The 14,971-nt window shown below is 39.0% G+C and overlaps 1 protein-coding gene across 2 annotated transcripts in view; it reads right to left on the bottom strand.

Annotated features, from left to right (window-relative positions):
- The window catches only part of osbpl3b (oxysterol binding protein-like 3b), a 57,093-nt gene that overhangs the window by 15,829 nt on the left and 26,293 nt on the right, over nucleotides 1-14,971 (bottom strand). For both annotated transcript variants that reach the window (XM_046847317.1, XM_046847319.1), the window contains exons 3-11: nucleotides 11,359-11,475; nucleotides 10,567-10,620; nucleotides 10,038-10,151; nucleotides 9,281-9,445; nucleotides 8,686-8,797; nucleotides 8,346-8,449; nucleotides 6,992-7,081; nucleotides 4,119-4,278; nucleotides 2,655-2,785 (exon numbers count right to left, since the gene is read on the bottom strand). In XM_046847317.1, the coding sequence (XP_046703273.1) occupies nucleotides 2,655-2,785; nucleotides 4,119-4,278; nucleotides 6,992-7,081; nucleotides 8,346-8,449; nucleotides 8,686-8,797; nucleotides 9,281-9,445; nucleotides 10,038-10,151; nucleotides 10,567-10,620; nucleotides 11,359-11,475 (1,047 nt within the window). The remainder of the gene's footprint in view (nucleotides 1-2,654; nucleotides 2,786-4,118; nucleotides 4,279-6,991; nucleotides 7,082-8,345; nucleotides 8,450-8,685; nucleotides 8,798-9,280; nucleotides 9,446-10,037; nucleotides 10,152-10,566; nucleotides 10,621-11,358; nucleotides 11,476-14,971) is intronic.

The following is a 14,971-nucleotide window of genomic DNA, read 5'->3' as shown; positions in this document are numbered from 1 at the left end:
AGCAGAATCTTCAAGTTGTTGTCTGTAATTACTGTAATTCTGACATGACTGTAAGAACTACAGGCCAAATTTCAGCACAAGAGGTTGGAATATTATAATACAAGAAGAGAAATCCGATATATAATGTGTATGTATGTTTGGGTCTGTGTATTGGGTTTACACTTTAGAGTAGTAGAGTAACAACCAGTCATTAAGCAAGTATATCAGGGGTTCCCAAACTAAGAGGTTTACAGCCTTTGTAACCCCTTGCAAATAAGGTTGTGACTGGGTCTCTTTCTTTCTTTCTGCATTTTTGGGTCTCTTTCCTTATTTATCTACCTCTGCTCTGTTTTACATTCTGACTATTGTAAAAACTGTCAAGCTCGGACTTCTCACTACAATCGGAAATATGAGAAACCTTTCAAAGCTTAGCCAGGTGTTACTAAAATATGAATGTCACAAAAAAATTTGAATTTTAAATGTATGATTGGCAAGACCTCAGAGAGACACATTAAACTCATTAGGTTCATTTGAGGTGTTTGCCCAAAAAGTTTGGAAACTTCCGACATATGTCAACATGTACAAATGAAAAAAAAAAAACTGTAGATCTCCCCCTGCTATATCCGTCCCAGTTCCATTAATTAGATTGTAATCTGGTGATAGCACACCCAGACAACAAGCATGGTTTACATCATTATCATGATTTCCTCTTAGCGTACAATGAAACTATATAACAAAATGTTCCTGTTTCTAGCTTTTTCCTTAACAATTTCACTGGAGCAAAAGGAAACAAGAAAATGGTGGCACAGAAGCTCATTTGCTTACATTTGCAACATTTGGGAGATGCCCTTATCCAGAGCAACTTACAATTTACATTTTATACTGAGCAGCTAAGGGCATTGCTTAAGGGGCCCATAGTGGTGGTGCTGGGATTTGAACTCATGACTTAATTAATTCCTAATTCTATTTATTTTATTTGCATAGCATGTTTAACCATATGCATTGTCCAAAAGCAGCCTTACAGCAATACATATTTACCAAAATACATTTCAGTGGTGGGCCATCAGGGCCAGCAAGTTCTTCTCTGCTGGTCTAAACACTATCAGAAGCACTGACCTACATTTACAACCTAAATTCTAATATTTGTTCAATAAAATTGTATTACTTTATTCCCAACAGTCTATTCTCTATATTTCATAGCATTTCTCTTGGTTGCACTGCTTCAGTACGTGTATGTGGATGTTAGATTTTTTTTTTTTCAGCCTCTATGTGCTGCCATGTCAATCTAATTTGCCCATGGCCTTCAGAATCAGTAGTGCTGGCTAATCTACCTTAGACTATATTAGCAATGGGTCTGTTTCTTTACCAATCAGATTTCAAATTCGCCTCACAGGGTAGCTAGCCGGCCCAGAATAGCGTTAGCATTTTTCCGTCCTCTAATTGGTTGTTAAGAGAGAAACTGTTACAACCAAGTTCGACTGGCAAAACATGTGTGTAGAGCTGTGCACACATTAATGCATCTGAGTTTAGACTTTTTTATGCCCACAATGGCTGACGAAGGAAGAGAAATTGATTTGGCCTCAGACATTGTTAAAAATACATTTTCAAAAAAAGCTATACATCATGAGAAGAGGTCGGCCAACCCCGAAGCTAGCTAGCTTGTCTCAGCCCAGGAAAGAGTTTGTTCACCACTTCCAGACCAGTGAATAAGATCGGTACCACTGGCTTACAGCCTCTGAGGAGCGGTGCAAATTCTGTGAGTATACATTATGAGTATGCATCTCTATATTTATTTTATTAAAATTTTTTATGTTTTTGTCATGTTATTAGACAAATATTGATTATGAACTGCTCCAGATGATGTACATGGCACAGTTCTTGCTTTAGTAAAAATGGTATTCAACTTCAATATGTGACTTGCCTCTCTCTGTAATGCTACATGTTGTTATATTGTGTTTTTGTATAGTATTGATGGTTTATATAATTGCAATGGGTGAATCCCCACTGAAGGGCCACCAACCAAATGCATGGCCCACCACTGATATATTTTAATGTCATAAATTTGTCCCTATACATTTCTCCCTAATTAGTAAGCCACTGGCGACAGTTACAAGCAAAAGCTCCCTTTAATTGCATGAGGAAGAAACCTGGAGAGGAACCAGATTCAAAAGGGAACTCATCCCCATCTGGGTGACACCAAATGTCTATTCATTATGGTTTCATCATTGTTGAGGTTATAACCGTTCACTAACAGGTGCTTGAATGCATACCATTGTAGCAGACTGTTTATATTATTTAAAGTCTAAATCCATTCTCGTAGTTCATGAGTCCAATTAGAAGGCAAAAATCCTAACCATTGAGCTAACGCTTGCCATTTGATACATTCCTGCTCATTGATTTGCTGTTTAGACCATTAAAAGATTAATATATGTAATTATTATTACCCAGGAGTGTTTGTAGTAAAATTGAGTATCCAATGAGTTTTATTACACAGCATTGCACTGACATCAACACAAATCCAGTATTCAATTGTTAATTGGGCCAGAAAGCTCAAACAATTTATGACATCCAGCAGGTTAAAGCAATGTACAGTTAGAAAGGTGTTAAAAAGCTCAGCCAGAGTAGAAAATGCAAAAAAGCAAGTGTGTGTGTATGTGTGTGTGTGGCAGGCTTACAGAAGCCAGAGCACTTTTCAGTCCAAGGAGCTGTGCAGAAGGAGCTGTACAAGTCTCCTGTTCCATCATCTGCCTCAGTTTCTCTTTCTCTGACATCAGGGAGCCCATAGCTGACTTCAGGTTAGTGTGCACTAGAATCACCAACACATTCAAAAAACTTTATATCTAAGAGAATGTGTACAAGCACATACATTTCCTGTGTGAATTATATATATGTTTCTGCACAATTATATTAAAAAGAGACATATACCGTTATTTAAAACTAAGAAAAAGCTAAATAAATAAATGTTATATACAGTACGTAAATGTATATGTATGAATTATGTTAAACTGTATTCACTTTGATTTTATTGAGCTTCATGGCTCACAATCTTAAACATTGAGAAATATTAGAAAGAAGCATTTTATTTAAAGATCTTGTATGTGCTGATCATTTCTGTAGGTCATCCTAAATTACTCGATTGCCTTAAAAATCAATATGACTTGAGATTCACAAAATGACTTGGGATTCAAAACAGAGAGTGACACTAAAAGTAATTAAAGACCTAAGATTCAGTGATATTGCAGACTAAATTAATATATAAGCACAAAAGAAACATTACTCTGTGAATAAATAATACCTTAACCTTAGTCTACATCTCAGTAGCTGCTAGCTGTGTTTTTAATTTGTGTGTAATGTCACTTTACAAGCTGTTGCCTCCAAACTTTTCTGATGAAGAACATTTATCAGAAAACACTTCGACCTTAACAGGACAATACATCATTCACACTTAATAAAATAAGTTTACACATACCATAGCTGTTAACCGAATGCCATATTAAGATATTATGTAACAATACTTTTTAAACATACAATAATTTAAATTATTTTTACATTATTTTAATAATTAAATTGTCTGTCATAAGGCATAAGGCACGGTTCAGCTTGAATTTAACTGTTTAAAATTATACAGATGATGTGGATTTATAATACAGTCTTGCTGCATTGTTCATAGAGAGTGCACAATTAATTGTCTGTTCTTGTTATATTAGATAAAGAAACAGGTAAAAAAAAAAAAAACTGCAGAATGCAGCACTTCAAACTTTAGGGCTACACCTACAAAGAATTATGCTAATGAAAGAATTAGCTGCAGCCTGCATTCACACAGATAATCTTCTTGTCTTTCAGTACTAGACATTGTATAGCACAAAACAAAACAAAACAAAACAATGTATGCAAATGCTTTTCTTTTTCTAACAGCTGTTCTTACAGAAGGAAACCCTCAAAAGTGTGAGCACAGCAGGCGTCTGCTTGGAGTAGCTGTCACACAAGGGCGGAGGAGACCCCGGGTTTATCAGACAGAAAACTGTGATAGTGTATTTCACAATTAGCAGCTGTTGCGCATCACACAGCATGAAAGATTTCCCTGAATGAAATGCGTTTGTAATACAGAAATCCTTTAAATGGTTATCTGCAGCACTCACAGCTGTTGGCCACACGGCAGAAATCTTCTTGCAGTTTGGACACGTCTATGGGTATGTCAAGGGGCTCTGGATAGTTTTTCTCAATTGCAAGATCAGGAGAGGAGAGGTTGGGATTGGAGGCATGAAGACGCACAGAGCCTGAGGAGATACAGCTGGGGACCTGCAAGAATGAGGCAGAAAATTAGAGCACATTAGGATAGAAATGAATTTTAATCACTTCAAGTAACAGACATAAACAGTTGCCTGATTTAAGAAAGTTTAGTCATCCTCCAGAGATTTTTGAGGAAGCAAAATACTCCTACACAACTAGAACTACACAGTTCCTGCATAATACAGCTTCACAATGAATTTACAGAACGTTGGACTGTTCCAAATAGTATTAGGCATAATATATCAGTACTCCCATAGTGATATGGATTATATACATAATTATGTGTTTGCATGTTGATTTTAATAATTTTTGTGTTTATATACAAGTCATTTTTTTATTTACTATCCATTCAAAACTTTTACTAGCCAAAAAAAAAAAAAAAAGAAAGCAAAAAAGAGCCAATCAAACCTAGCTTTCCACTTGACATTAAAAAGTCTAATAACATTTGTATTAAGCTTCTTTGTTGCTTAGCGGGCTTTTCCTATTTACACTTGGGTACTCCATGCAAGTGCATTATTATGTTTTTTTTGCTGTAACCATGATAATTATAAAATGTAAATTATATATGTTAGGTTTGCATATACTCCATTATAAACAGCAGTTTAGATCCGTGTTGAAGTATTGTACAGTAAAATAGTAATTTTATTTCCCAAAATGTAAACCCCTGAAAGAGATGGTCAAATATATCACTGAAAGAAGTCTGACGATAAGGTTCATACAGAGCTACAAAATAAAAAAATGTTACATGAACCAATTTAACAAAGGCTGCCTTAAACCAGACATTTAAATGATCTTCAACATGGTGACTATCACTGATATCACTTCAGCCATCCTAAATACTATCGCCAATCATCTTAAACCAGGGATTAATGAACATTTTCTTCCATATAAACGTGTAACTCCATCAGTTTGTGGTTAGCCCAGCGGGCATAATTGTGGAAGGATCTGAGTAGGGTGGCCCAGGCTTTTCTCCATCTTTGACTTCAGCACTGGAACAGGGTCAAGGCAGACGGAACAGACGCATCCACTTCCTGAGTGGAAAATAAGGGAGGTTGGTAGCCATGGGTGACCTGGAAGGGCAAGAGTCCAGTGGCGGCAGTAGGCAAGGAGTTGTGGGCATATTCTACCCAAATGAGCTTGGACGCCCAGGTAGACAAATCCTCAGAGCAAAGGATACGGAGCCCAGTCTCCAATTCTTCCGTGAAGGCGGAACACATGTTGGAGCAGGAGCTGTGCATTCTCCTTAGCGGAAGGTAGGCGAGGGGAATGAAGTAAGTCATCTTAGAGAAGCTAAGATCCTAACTAAGAACCAAAATCCAGCGCAATATGAGACCAAGGGCATCTGGGAATCGGAAGGGGGCGGAGCAGCCCAGCAAAGCGGCTGTAGGTACTCCAGATTGAAACCATGAATGGCACATTGGCCCCCTCAAGCCAATAACGACACTCCTCTAAGGCCAGCTTGACAGCCAGGAGCTCCCGTTCACCTACAGGGTAGTTGTGGTTGGCTTGACGGGAAAAAAGTAGGGATGCACCGAATATTCGGCCACCGAAATTTTCGGCCGAAAATGTCCCAAAAGTGCATTTTCGGTTTTCGGCCGAAAGACTTTGATCACCGAAAAAACCTGCCGAAACAGTTTGTTGTGATGATGCAAACAGAAACCATTTTAACCGTGACAGCACGTGCATGTCTAAAACAACATGTCTGCGATGTGGACGTATTTCTGTATATCTGACAAAGACCCACGGATAGCGATTTGCAAAACATGTAATGCCGAAACAAGAGCAGATGTGAAGAGGTCTTTAAGTTTTGAGAAGGCCTGTTCAGCCTCAGAGTCCCACAGGAACGGCCAATGGGTGAAGGTGAGCTGGTGAAGGGGGGCACAATAGAGCTATAAACCCGGATAAATCTTGGGGGAATCAGGGTAAGGCTGGCTTTTGACTGCCTGGATTCGGCCCAGGTCCATCTGTATCTTCCTGGCTGAGAGTATGAACCCCAAGATGAAGGTGGTGGTGACGTGAAATTCACATTTTTCAGCCTTGGCGTACAGGCCGTTTTGAAGAAGGCGTTGGAGCACAGTCCGGAATTCAGGAGACTCCTGAATGTACTGGTGCATGGCCTCCTGCTCAAGTCTATTCACATGGTATAAACGTCCATGGGGAGGAGAGGTTCCAGGTAGCAGGTCGATGGCACAGTCGTATGGCCAGTGTGGTGGCAGGGAGGATGCTTTGACGCTGAAAGTCATGGTAGACTGCCGGGATAGAGCTGAGATCAGGTATAGGCTTCTGACGTGGCGAGTCTGGCAGGGCACCCACCCATTCTAGGACTTGTCCACTGTTCCAATCTAGATAGGGGTTGTGTTTCCAGAGTCAGGGAAAACCAAGCATGACACGAGCATCGGACGAGGGAATGACCAGGAACAAGAGCCACTCCTGGTGTTTGGAGATGGTAACAAGCAGTGGCTTGGTATGGCGAGATGCGTGGTAAAGAGTGTGCCCGTCTAAGGCCTGGACCTGCAGGGGGAAGGCAGTGGCTCAGTCTCTATGCCCAATTGACGGACCGTAAGCGCACGCCGCAAACCCGGAAGACCGTGACACCATGTGACATCCGAGCAGCTCAGAACTGCAAACGTCTCACAGCAATAATAGAAACATGCCATAAACTAGCACAAATCATTTAAATACAAAACAAATTTAATATGCTTCAGGACAAAGTGTACAATACCTGCAGCATTGTTTTGTTGTCCTTGCCATAATGTTTGGAAAGCCATTTCTTCTGTCTTTTTTCTTTTTTAGGACTGTCATATGTAAAAGCCTGCAAGACAGATAATTAAATTGATATTTTATTTATAGTTTTTTTATCATGTTGAGCAGCAGGCCATAATAAAAGAACTAAATGGGAAAAAAATACAAACAAAAAGCTGTATCTGTTTAAAAAGATGCATTTCACAAAATCAAAATGCTTAGATGAGACAGGGAAATAGATTCTGGAACTATTTGGATTGGAGTCAGACACATTTTGCCTCCATTAATAATGTAGCAACAGTAGCCAATAGCTAAAAAAGTAATAACTAATAGCTGTAAAAAATGTAAGTGCATTTAGAGTTCCTCTGGCCTGGATAACATTATCATGCTCTCGCAAAGGCTGCACACACACTGCTTCCTAAGTCTGCATTTTTGCCACTTTAAACTCTAGCATGTAATATAAATTCAGTGAATTGATGAAATGTGTTTTTCTTTTAAATGCCAAGCTACTACAACTGTCATTTAAATAGTTAAGAATGTGGGATGTGCTGTTAGCCATAGCTAGTGTTTTGTGTGCATTCCTTGGTGAAATGAACACAAACCTACTATCAGAAAATATTTTACATCCTAATTCAGGGGGGACCTTAAATTTATCTCATTTTTACCCACTGAGCAGAGACCTTGCTCAAGGGCACAGCAGTGGTTGATTGGGAGGCACTGGGACTTAAATTTAAAACTTTACAACCCAAGGTCTAAAATCTTAAACTACCAGTTCCTCCAATAAAACACGAGAATTGATATATTTTCTTCCTGATAATATATATCCATAGCTGTCAGCTATGGCCCCTTAACCTTCTTTGCTCCCTGATTGCTGTATCATGGCTTACCCTGCTCTAAGACCCCAACTACCTACAAACTTGGGATATGTGAAGAAGTTTTTTTTTTTACTTTGCTGTAATGTACATGTGACAAAAGGCTTCTTTAGCTTTTATCACAGTAAACGTAACTATGCAGTTTTTAAAATTAATTTTTAAATAACTGAATGATGTCCTTTTTACCACATCAGTCTATAACTACTTTCTCTTGTGTAACCACTTGATCTCTCACACTTGTATGTGATGGTGTGTCTGGCAGAAAAAAGCCTAATAATTTGTTCAGTAGTTAATGACTATTTTGACTATTTCTTCCCACATTAAGTTCATTGAAATTCCTAGAAAACCTTTTTCTAGTATGTCTAACTTTTCACATATATATGTGCACATCTAGTATTTCCAGTGAAATTAAATGCAGACTCTATGCTGTTCTGTTCTGTTCTATGATATAAAAAAGAATACCTGCAGTGCATTGATAGCTGGCGCAGAGTAGGTGCGGTGAAGAACCTCCATACTCCTTAGCAGGTGATTCAGCTCCAGCAACTGAGTCTCACATTCAGACAGCTCTGTGTGTGCATGTGAGAGAGGGAGAGAGGGTGTGAGAGAGTAACAGATATAGCAAACGGAAGGAGAGAGAAAAACAAATGGAGAAAAACAGAGAGAAAGGATAATAGAGGAGAAGGCTGGATCCACATGGCATAAAGACATGATATAAAAACAAGGAGATATAAGCTGACATGCAGACATGGTGCTGTCAGAGTCAGTAATAGTAAGTTGTGCATGTGTGTACATAAATACACACCTTTGGAACATCTGTCCATGTCGTCGGAGCACTGGAGCCAGGCAGCCACCTTAGCTTGACTGCTAAAGATGATCGGTGAGTGAAGAGAAGTCTGCTTGGCAAGAGATGCACGCTGAGCAAAAATAAAACCCAGATAAATGTTACTGTATCCCTAGATATAAATACGTATACATTTGTTGTATCCTACATATCAATTCCTGTTACAATTACATGTCACATCCTCTATTTTTTATAAGCAGTTTTACTACAAATTCCTGAAAACATGATTCTGATTGTACTTTAATAGTAACAGTGTAAATGGATATAATGTACAATGTGTCGTTAATTAATTAATAAAGGCAACATAACTGTTGCCAAATTGCTGTGGTATAAATGCAATAAAACATATTGCAATTAATTATTTGTATAATGATTTAAATCCCAAGCTAAAAACTGTGTTTAATTTGTTCTTTAACACTGTGCCCCACCACGTTTTATTTCCTACCTATACTTTGTGATTAGTGTATCTTTGGATCCTTCTAGCTCATAGTGGAATAAATGCAGTGATGGATTGAACTATAACAAACATGTGACTTAAGCCATGCCTGAGATCTACCTTTCTGGCAGCTTGGCTCTCGTTGAAGTTGGGAGAAGAGGTGGCGGGGAAGTGAGGGCTGAAGTGTGGTTTCTCAGAGGGCAGCATGGCGATTTCATTCTGCCTGTACATCCGATGGTGTCGCAGCTTACATACCCATTCATCAAATAGCTCCTGGGACTTAATCTGTGCGCACATAGTCAGAAAGTCAGGAAGTCTGCACACTTTTCTCACATCTGTACCCCAAGAGAATTTATTTTGGACATCTTAGCACAGCTGTGAAATGTTTTATCTTTGATATTTAGGGCCCAAGAAAACAAAATTGATGCTTCTAAGCATTTCTATGGTGGTATGAACACCAATATGAGAATACATCTGGGAAAAAAACATTATATACTTGACATTTTCCATTACATATGCACTGTGATGTATGTCAAACACTATTGACTGTTTTTTTTTTTTACTGAAAGCACTTCAGCATGCTGTCACTTGGACTTTCTCTCTCAAAAAGATTTACACACAGTATGGTTCAGGGGCACATTATAAGCTAGTTTTACTGATGCTTTGTCCACTAACATTAGGGTTAAGTTCACTTTAAATCAATAGTTTCTAAAAACCTATGCCATGGCTAAAGTTTTAGAAATCACAGGCTGTACAACCCAGCTGGGTTTTAAAATAGTACATTTTAGATAGAGTCTTTTTGAATCACAATTAAGTTTCATTAATCACTTGTTTCTATATGTCTAATAGGTTAATTGTATTTCTTACTGATGTTTACCTTCAGATGGTAGATGTTTTCCTCTGCATCCAGATCAATACACTTGGACTTCTTCTTTATGGCCATGACAGACAGACCCACGTCAATGCGGCCATGAAGTTTGCCCTTCTCGATCTATAAACACAGCAGGATCTTCTGCTTAACCATCAATCGAAACAACACTATGATATAAAAAAGTTGTGTAAAAATGCAAGCTGGGTACTCCAAAATCTGTCAACTTAATGTGCATCCACTGTGTCTGCTGTGTACATGCAATTACCACAAACAAGAATCTGGACACCTTTTTCCTGAACTGAGAAAAATGGTCTACTTGAAACTCGCTTATGGTTTGGTTCAGCTACCAAATGAGACGTCAAAAGGCTATCAAATAAAACTACAGTTAAAAGCTGAAAAAAAAAAACGCAGAGGAGGAGGCAGAACCCCACCTGCTGCAAACAATAGAGAGCGGGGGAATTTGTGTGAGCAAGAGCTTTTGAGGATGATGCATACGCCATGTGACACATGAACGATGGATATTCTTTATACTCACATCTGCTGAGCACTTGGCATACTTCAGGATTCCCTTATCCAAGAGGAAGTATCTCTGTGCACAGAAAGGTGAAGCAAGAGAGAGAGAGAGAGAGAGAGAGAGAGAGGCAAAAGAGAGGTGAGACAGAGAGACAGATAACAGAGTGTAAGTGAAAGTTTGTATTAGATTGCTTAATACTTTTATTCAGGTTTCATCCTCCTTTTCTCATGTGTTTGGGCAATGCTAATGGTGCGAGGAAAAAAATGGAAATAAATGTGTTGAAAAATCTCCACTTGACTACCCAGCAACAGTGTAGAAAAAAAACAACAAAATTCACCACATGCAATCTTGAAACAGCCTACAAGGCTGAGCTAATTATAATTACTCAGAACAGCTTTTTCTCAAGCTTTCAATAGAACCAAAGATTTTCAATTCTGTAACTATCACCTGCCATCCACCCGCACAAATCCACTCAGAAAGCGACAAGCAGTTATTTATTTTATTCTTATTATTATGTATGTAATCAGCTAATGCATCACACACCCACTTCTAGAAGCATCCAATAAGCACACATCTGAAGCAGACATAGTGAAAACAGTGACGATGATTATAATAATGATGTATGTGTATGTGTGTGTGGGTGTGTGTGTGAGAGAGAGATGTCAGTATGCAAGACAATCATTCATCAAACAGCCACAATCAGTTGAAACCCACTATGCGAAAGGCTGTTGATATAATGAGGACAAGTGAGTGAAAGTGACTGCTACACACACACACACACACACACACACACACACACACACACATACTGACCTTGTGCCAGCCTTTCATGGGCCATTTTCTTCTCTTCAGCATATAGCCCTCCTGTTTTTCAGGTGGCTGAATGTTTCCTAAACCACCCCGCAGCCCTTCAACAATCTCCCAGCTGTCCTGTACACAAACAAACCATACGATTACATGCACAATCACACACAGAAATCAGCAATGATTAATATTAAGTGTACACCATTTACAATAGACAATTACTAGACAATTCTAGAGAAAAAATATTAAGAGGTCCTAAATGTCTATAAAACTTTATGAAAGAACTCCACCATTAGACCAGTTCAATGGACAAACGTTTTGGGACACTTGACTTTTCCAGCTATCTGAGGTTCTTTCCCAAACTTTTAACACAATGCTGGACTCACACAATTGTATAGAATGTGTTCGGATGCTGTAGCATTAAATGTTTGCTTCAATAGAATCAGGAGACCCAGACCTGTTACAGAATGACAATGCCCCTGTACACAAAGCCAGGTCCATGAATACTGTATATGGATTACATGGGTTGGAGTGGCCTTCTACAGAGCTCTGAACACCTTCGGGATGAAATGTAATGGTAACTGCACCCCAGTACTCCTGATTGCACATTAGTACCTGCTTACTAATGGCTTTGAGGCTAAATTTGTCAGGATCTTCCAGGCATGCGGCGCGCACTTCCGGTTCCTCTGCGTGCACGTCCGGCTGGGCGGCCATCTTGCCCCACCGAGGGCCCTGCTCCGCTCCAGAGTCCCGCGGAGGGTGCCACCCAATGCCCAATCCTCGCTGTCTATGTTGCTCTACCCCCAGGTTTCTCCAAGATGTTCGCCTGGCCCCTGGGTTTTGCTGACAACATGGTCCAGACCGTCACAGAGGGCGTCGCTTGGGTGCTTGGGGCAGCCACCTAGGGGCTCGCGTCACACTTCATCCGGCCTTTCCTAAACTCCGAAGCGTTCTACCCAGTGGCAGTTCGCCTCAATGACCCGCTGTGTCCGCCGCTGCCACTTAACTTAACCAGATTTTTTATGCCTGTCCAGTACTTGAGTAATGTACAGTACTGTCCTTCCCTTCCATCCAGTCCTCACTCACCTAGTCACACCTGCTTTTCTGACAAAATTAGTACAAATCTTCTTAAACACACTCCAATTCCCAGAATAGTGGAGTTTATTGACAAATTGTAACTAAATGTGGAATTAGGTAATCAAAAAGCACAAAAATAGTAGTTATTAAAACTTTAACAAGATTAAAAATGAAATTCTTTTTTTCAATAACCTTTCTGTTGAACAGTATTTTGGCATAGTTTCAAGCAGGTACTACTTTTTTCAGTTCATGTATATTTTTAGAGCATCTTGTTTTGACCTGTATAAGACCACAGCACAGCATCTCGAAGGAAAGGATGTCAGGACTTTGCTTTTCTATTTTAAAATGCATTGAGCATTTGGTCGAGGCGAGCAACTCTGTTGCTGCATTACTCCTGTGGTGTGGATGGCACTGCTGTTGCATCACCCTGATCACAGACAGATGCCATGGCATTTCACTGTAGACTTATCAAACACAGTTTGCAGGGTGTGTGAGCTAGGAAACACCCAGGCAGCACCATGCAGTTGTAGGCTACTCCAGCTACCTCACCAGGATAATTTCTGGTGTATCTTTTTCTTTAACAGTCCTTGTTAAGAAAAGGGTGACATGGTGGTACAGTGAGTAGTGTTGCTGTCTTATAGCTCCAGGGTCCAGGTTACTTCTTAATTGTCTGTGCAGCATTTTGTATGGCCTGCCTGTGTCCTTATACGTTTCCTCAGGGTCCTTCTGTTTAATGCAACCCAAAACCATGTCAGTAGGTAGACTAGTTATGCTAAATCCCCCCAATTTGTGAATGTGTGTGTGAATGGTGCTGTGTAGTTACTGAAAATTATAAACTCAATGATCAAAAATATACAAGTCAAACTACCGTATTCGTCACTTTTGGGTTCTTGGTCATTGAATTTAGAATTCTATATTCTAATGAGCCTTCTGACTCATAAAGACATTTTCAACTACACTTGCTTTAAATCTGTTTGCCAGTCTGTGGGCTAATACAGGAATATTTTTTCTCCAAAGCACCGTAATGCAAAAAAGTCACTAAACACCAAACAGAATTGCTTTTTTCCTTTGAATCTTGGAGATCAGCTTTCAGCTACAGTAAGTCGATTGATCCACATTCAGCAGCGATGGCCATTAACCAACCGGGTGAGATTATCAACTTCCTTTCTGTGACAAAAGCTCAATGATCATAGCGTGTGCAAAAGCGTGGTGTCAATCCACTGATCTGTGAAGCATGGCTCTGTTCAGGAGTAATGAGCTTTTTAGATGTAGCTCAAGCAGGGGTTTAGAGATTATAGTCTCTTTTTCAGGATAGGCTTTCCTGCCTTTATATGGTTAATTAAGTATGCAAAGGAATACAGTACACCCACTCATACGCACACCCACACACAAAGATACAAAAAATAAAAATTAGAAAGTTCAAAAATGAGGATGCTGGCTGTCCAATTATACTAGGCTGTATAACATATTATACATGTTTAATAGTAAATGTTTTTTTTTTTTTATGTTTGAATGCGCCATTTAACAAATCATTTTGCCAACATTAATAACAAGACAAGGTTAAAAGAAAAGAAAGTTTGTTCATTGTCTTTTTCTTACTAACTACATTTATACATTTAATATTCATTAAATATCAAATGGGTCCAAAAAGCACATACAAATCTTAAGTCAGGTGTCCATATAGTAGGGTTTTGTACCACATAGGACCCATATACTGTACCCAACACATACACAACATCGGTTGAAAGAGGGGATGTAAATCTGATAATGTTTTGCAAAGTTTAACTCCCTGAATCAGTATAACTAAACTATGTCACTAACAATTTGTTAAATAACAATCATCTCAAATTGTATTATTTATCGTTTTAGATTTGTGTAGGTGGCAGGCCAGAGCAAAATGATCAGTAAATGTTATTCAGTGTATTTATTTACAATCCCATCACTAGCAATACGCTATTCATTCATCTTCAGACAGCACTTTATTATGGCCAGGGTCTTGGTGAACCAAAGAGTCTATCTTGTAAATAATATAGGTTATGAGGTACATTGCAGGAACTCCTTCACATACATATTGCCACATAGAGACAACTTAGCATAACCAATCCACCAAGCTGCAGGTGTTTCAGTGGGAAAAAAAAAAAAAAAATAGAAGATTTTGAAGATCCAAGCTGAGGTATCAACAGTAAACTTTGCTGCATATACAAAACACTGGACATTATATAGAAACTTTGCGGAAAGTCCCAACTCCTCTGAGGTGCGTCATAGGGTTTTCAAAATATTCCTGCTTTCACTGTTACTTTCGGATGCTTCTATGTTTACCCCGACATCGAGACCAGTGATTACATAGCTTCCTTTTCTGTTATGTTGCCAAATCCACCCCCATTACTCAACAAAAGTAACAAATTTCCTGCTGAAGGGAAAACATAATGTTCTGTTTTTTAATACACTGGTTATTATACAATACTAGCATGCTTAAATAAAAGTAATGTTGGATTTTATTCCCTGTTGCGCTAAAAACTTTAGATATCAGTTTCTCTGTGGTAAA

The sequence above is a fragment of the Silurus meridionalis genome, chromosome 4 (genome assembly GCF_014805685.1).
Source record: "Silurus meridionalis isolate SWU-2019-XX chromosome 4, ASM1480568v1, whole genome shotgun sequence".
Taxonomy (NCBI): Eukaryota; Metazoa; Chordata; class Actinopteri; order Siluriformes; family Siluridae; genus Silurus; species Silurus meridionalis.
Note: the sequence above shows the minus strand (reverse complement) of the source record. Positions and strands in the feature narration are given on the sequence as shown.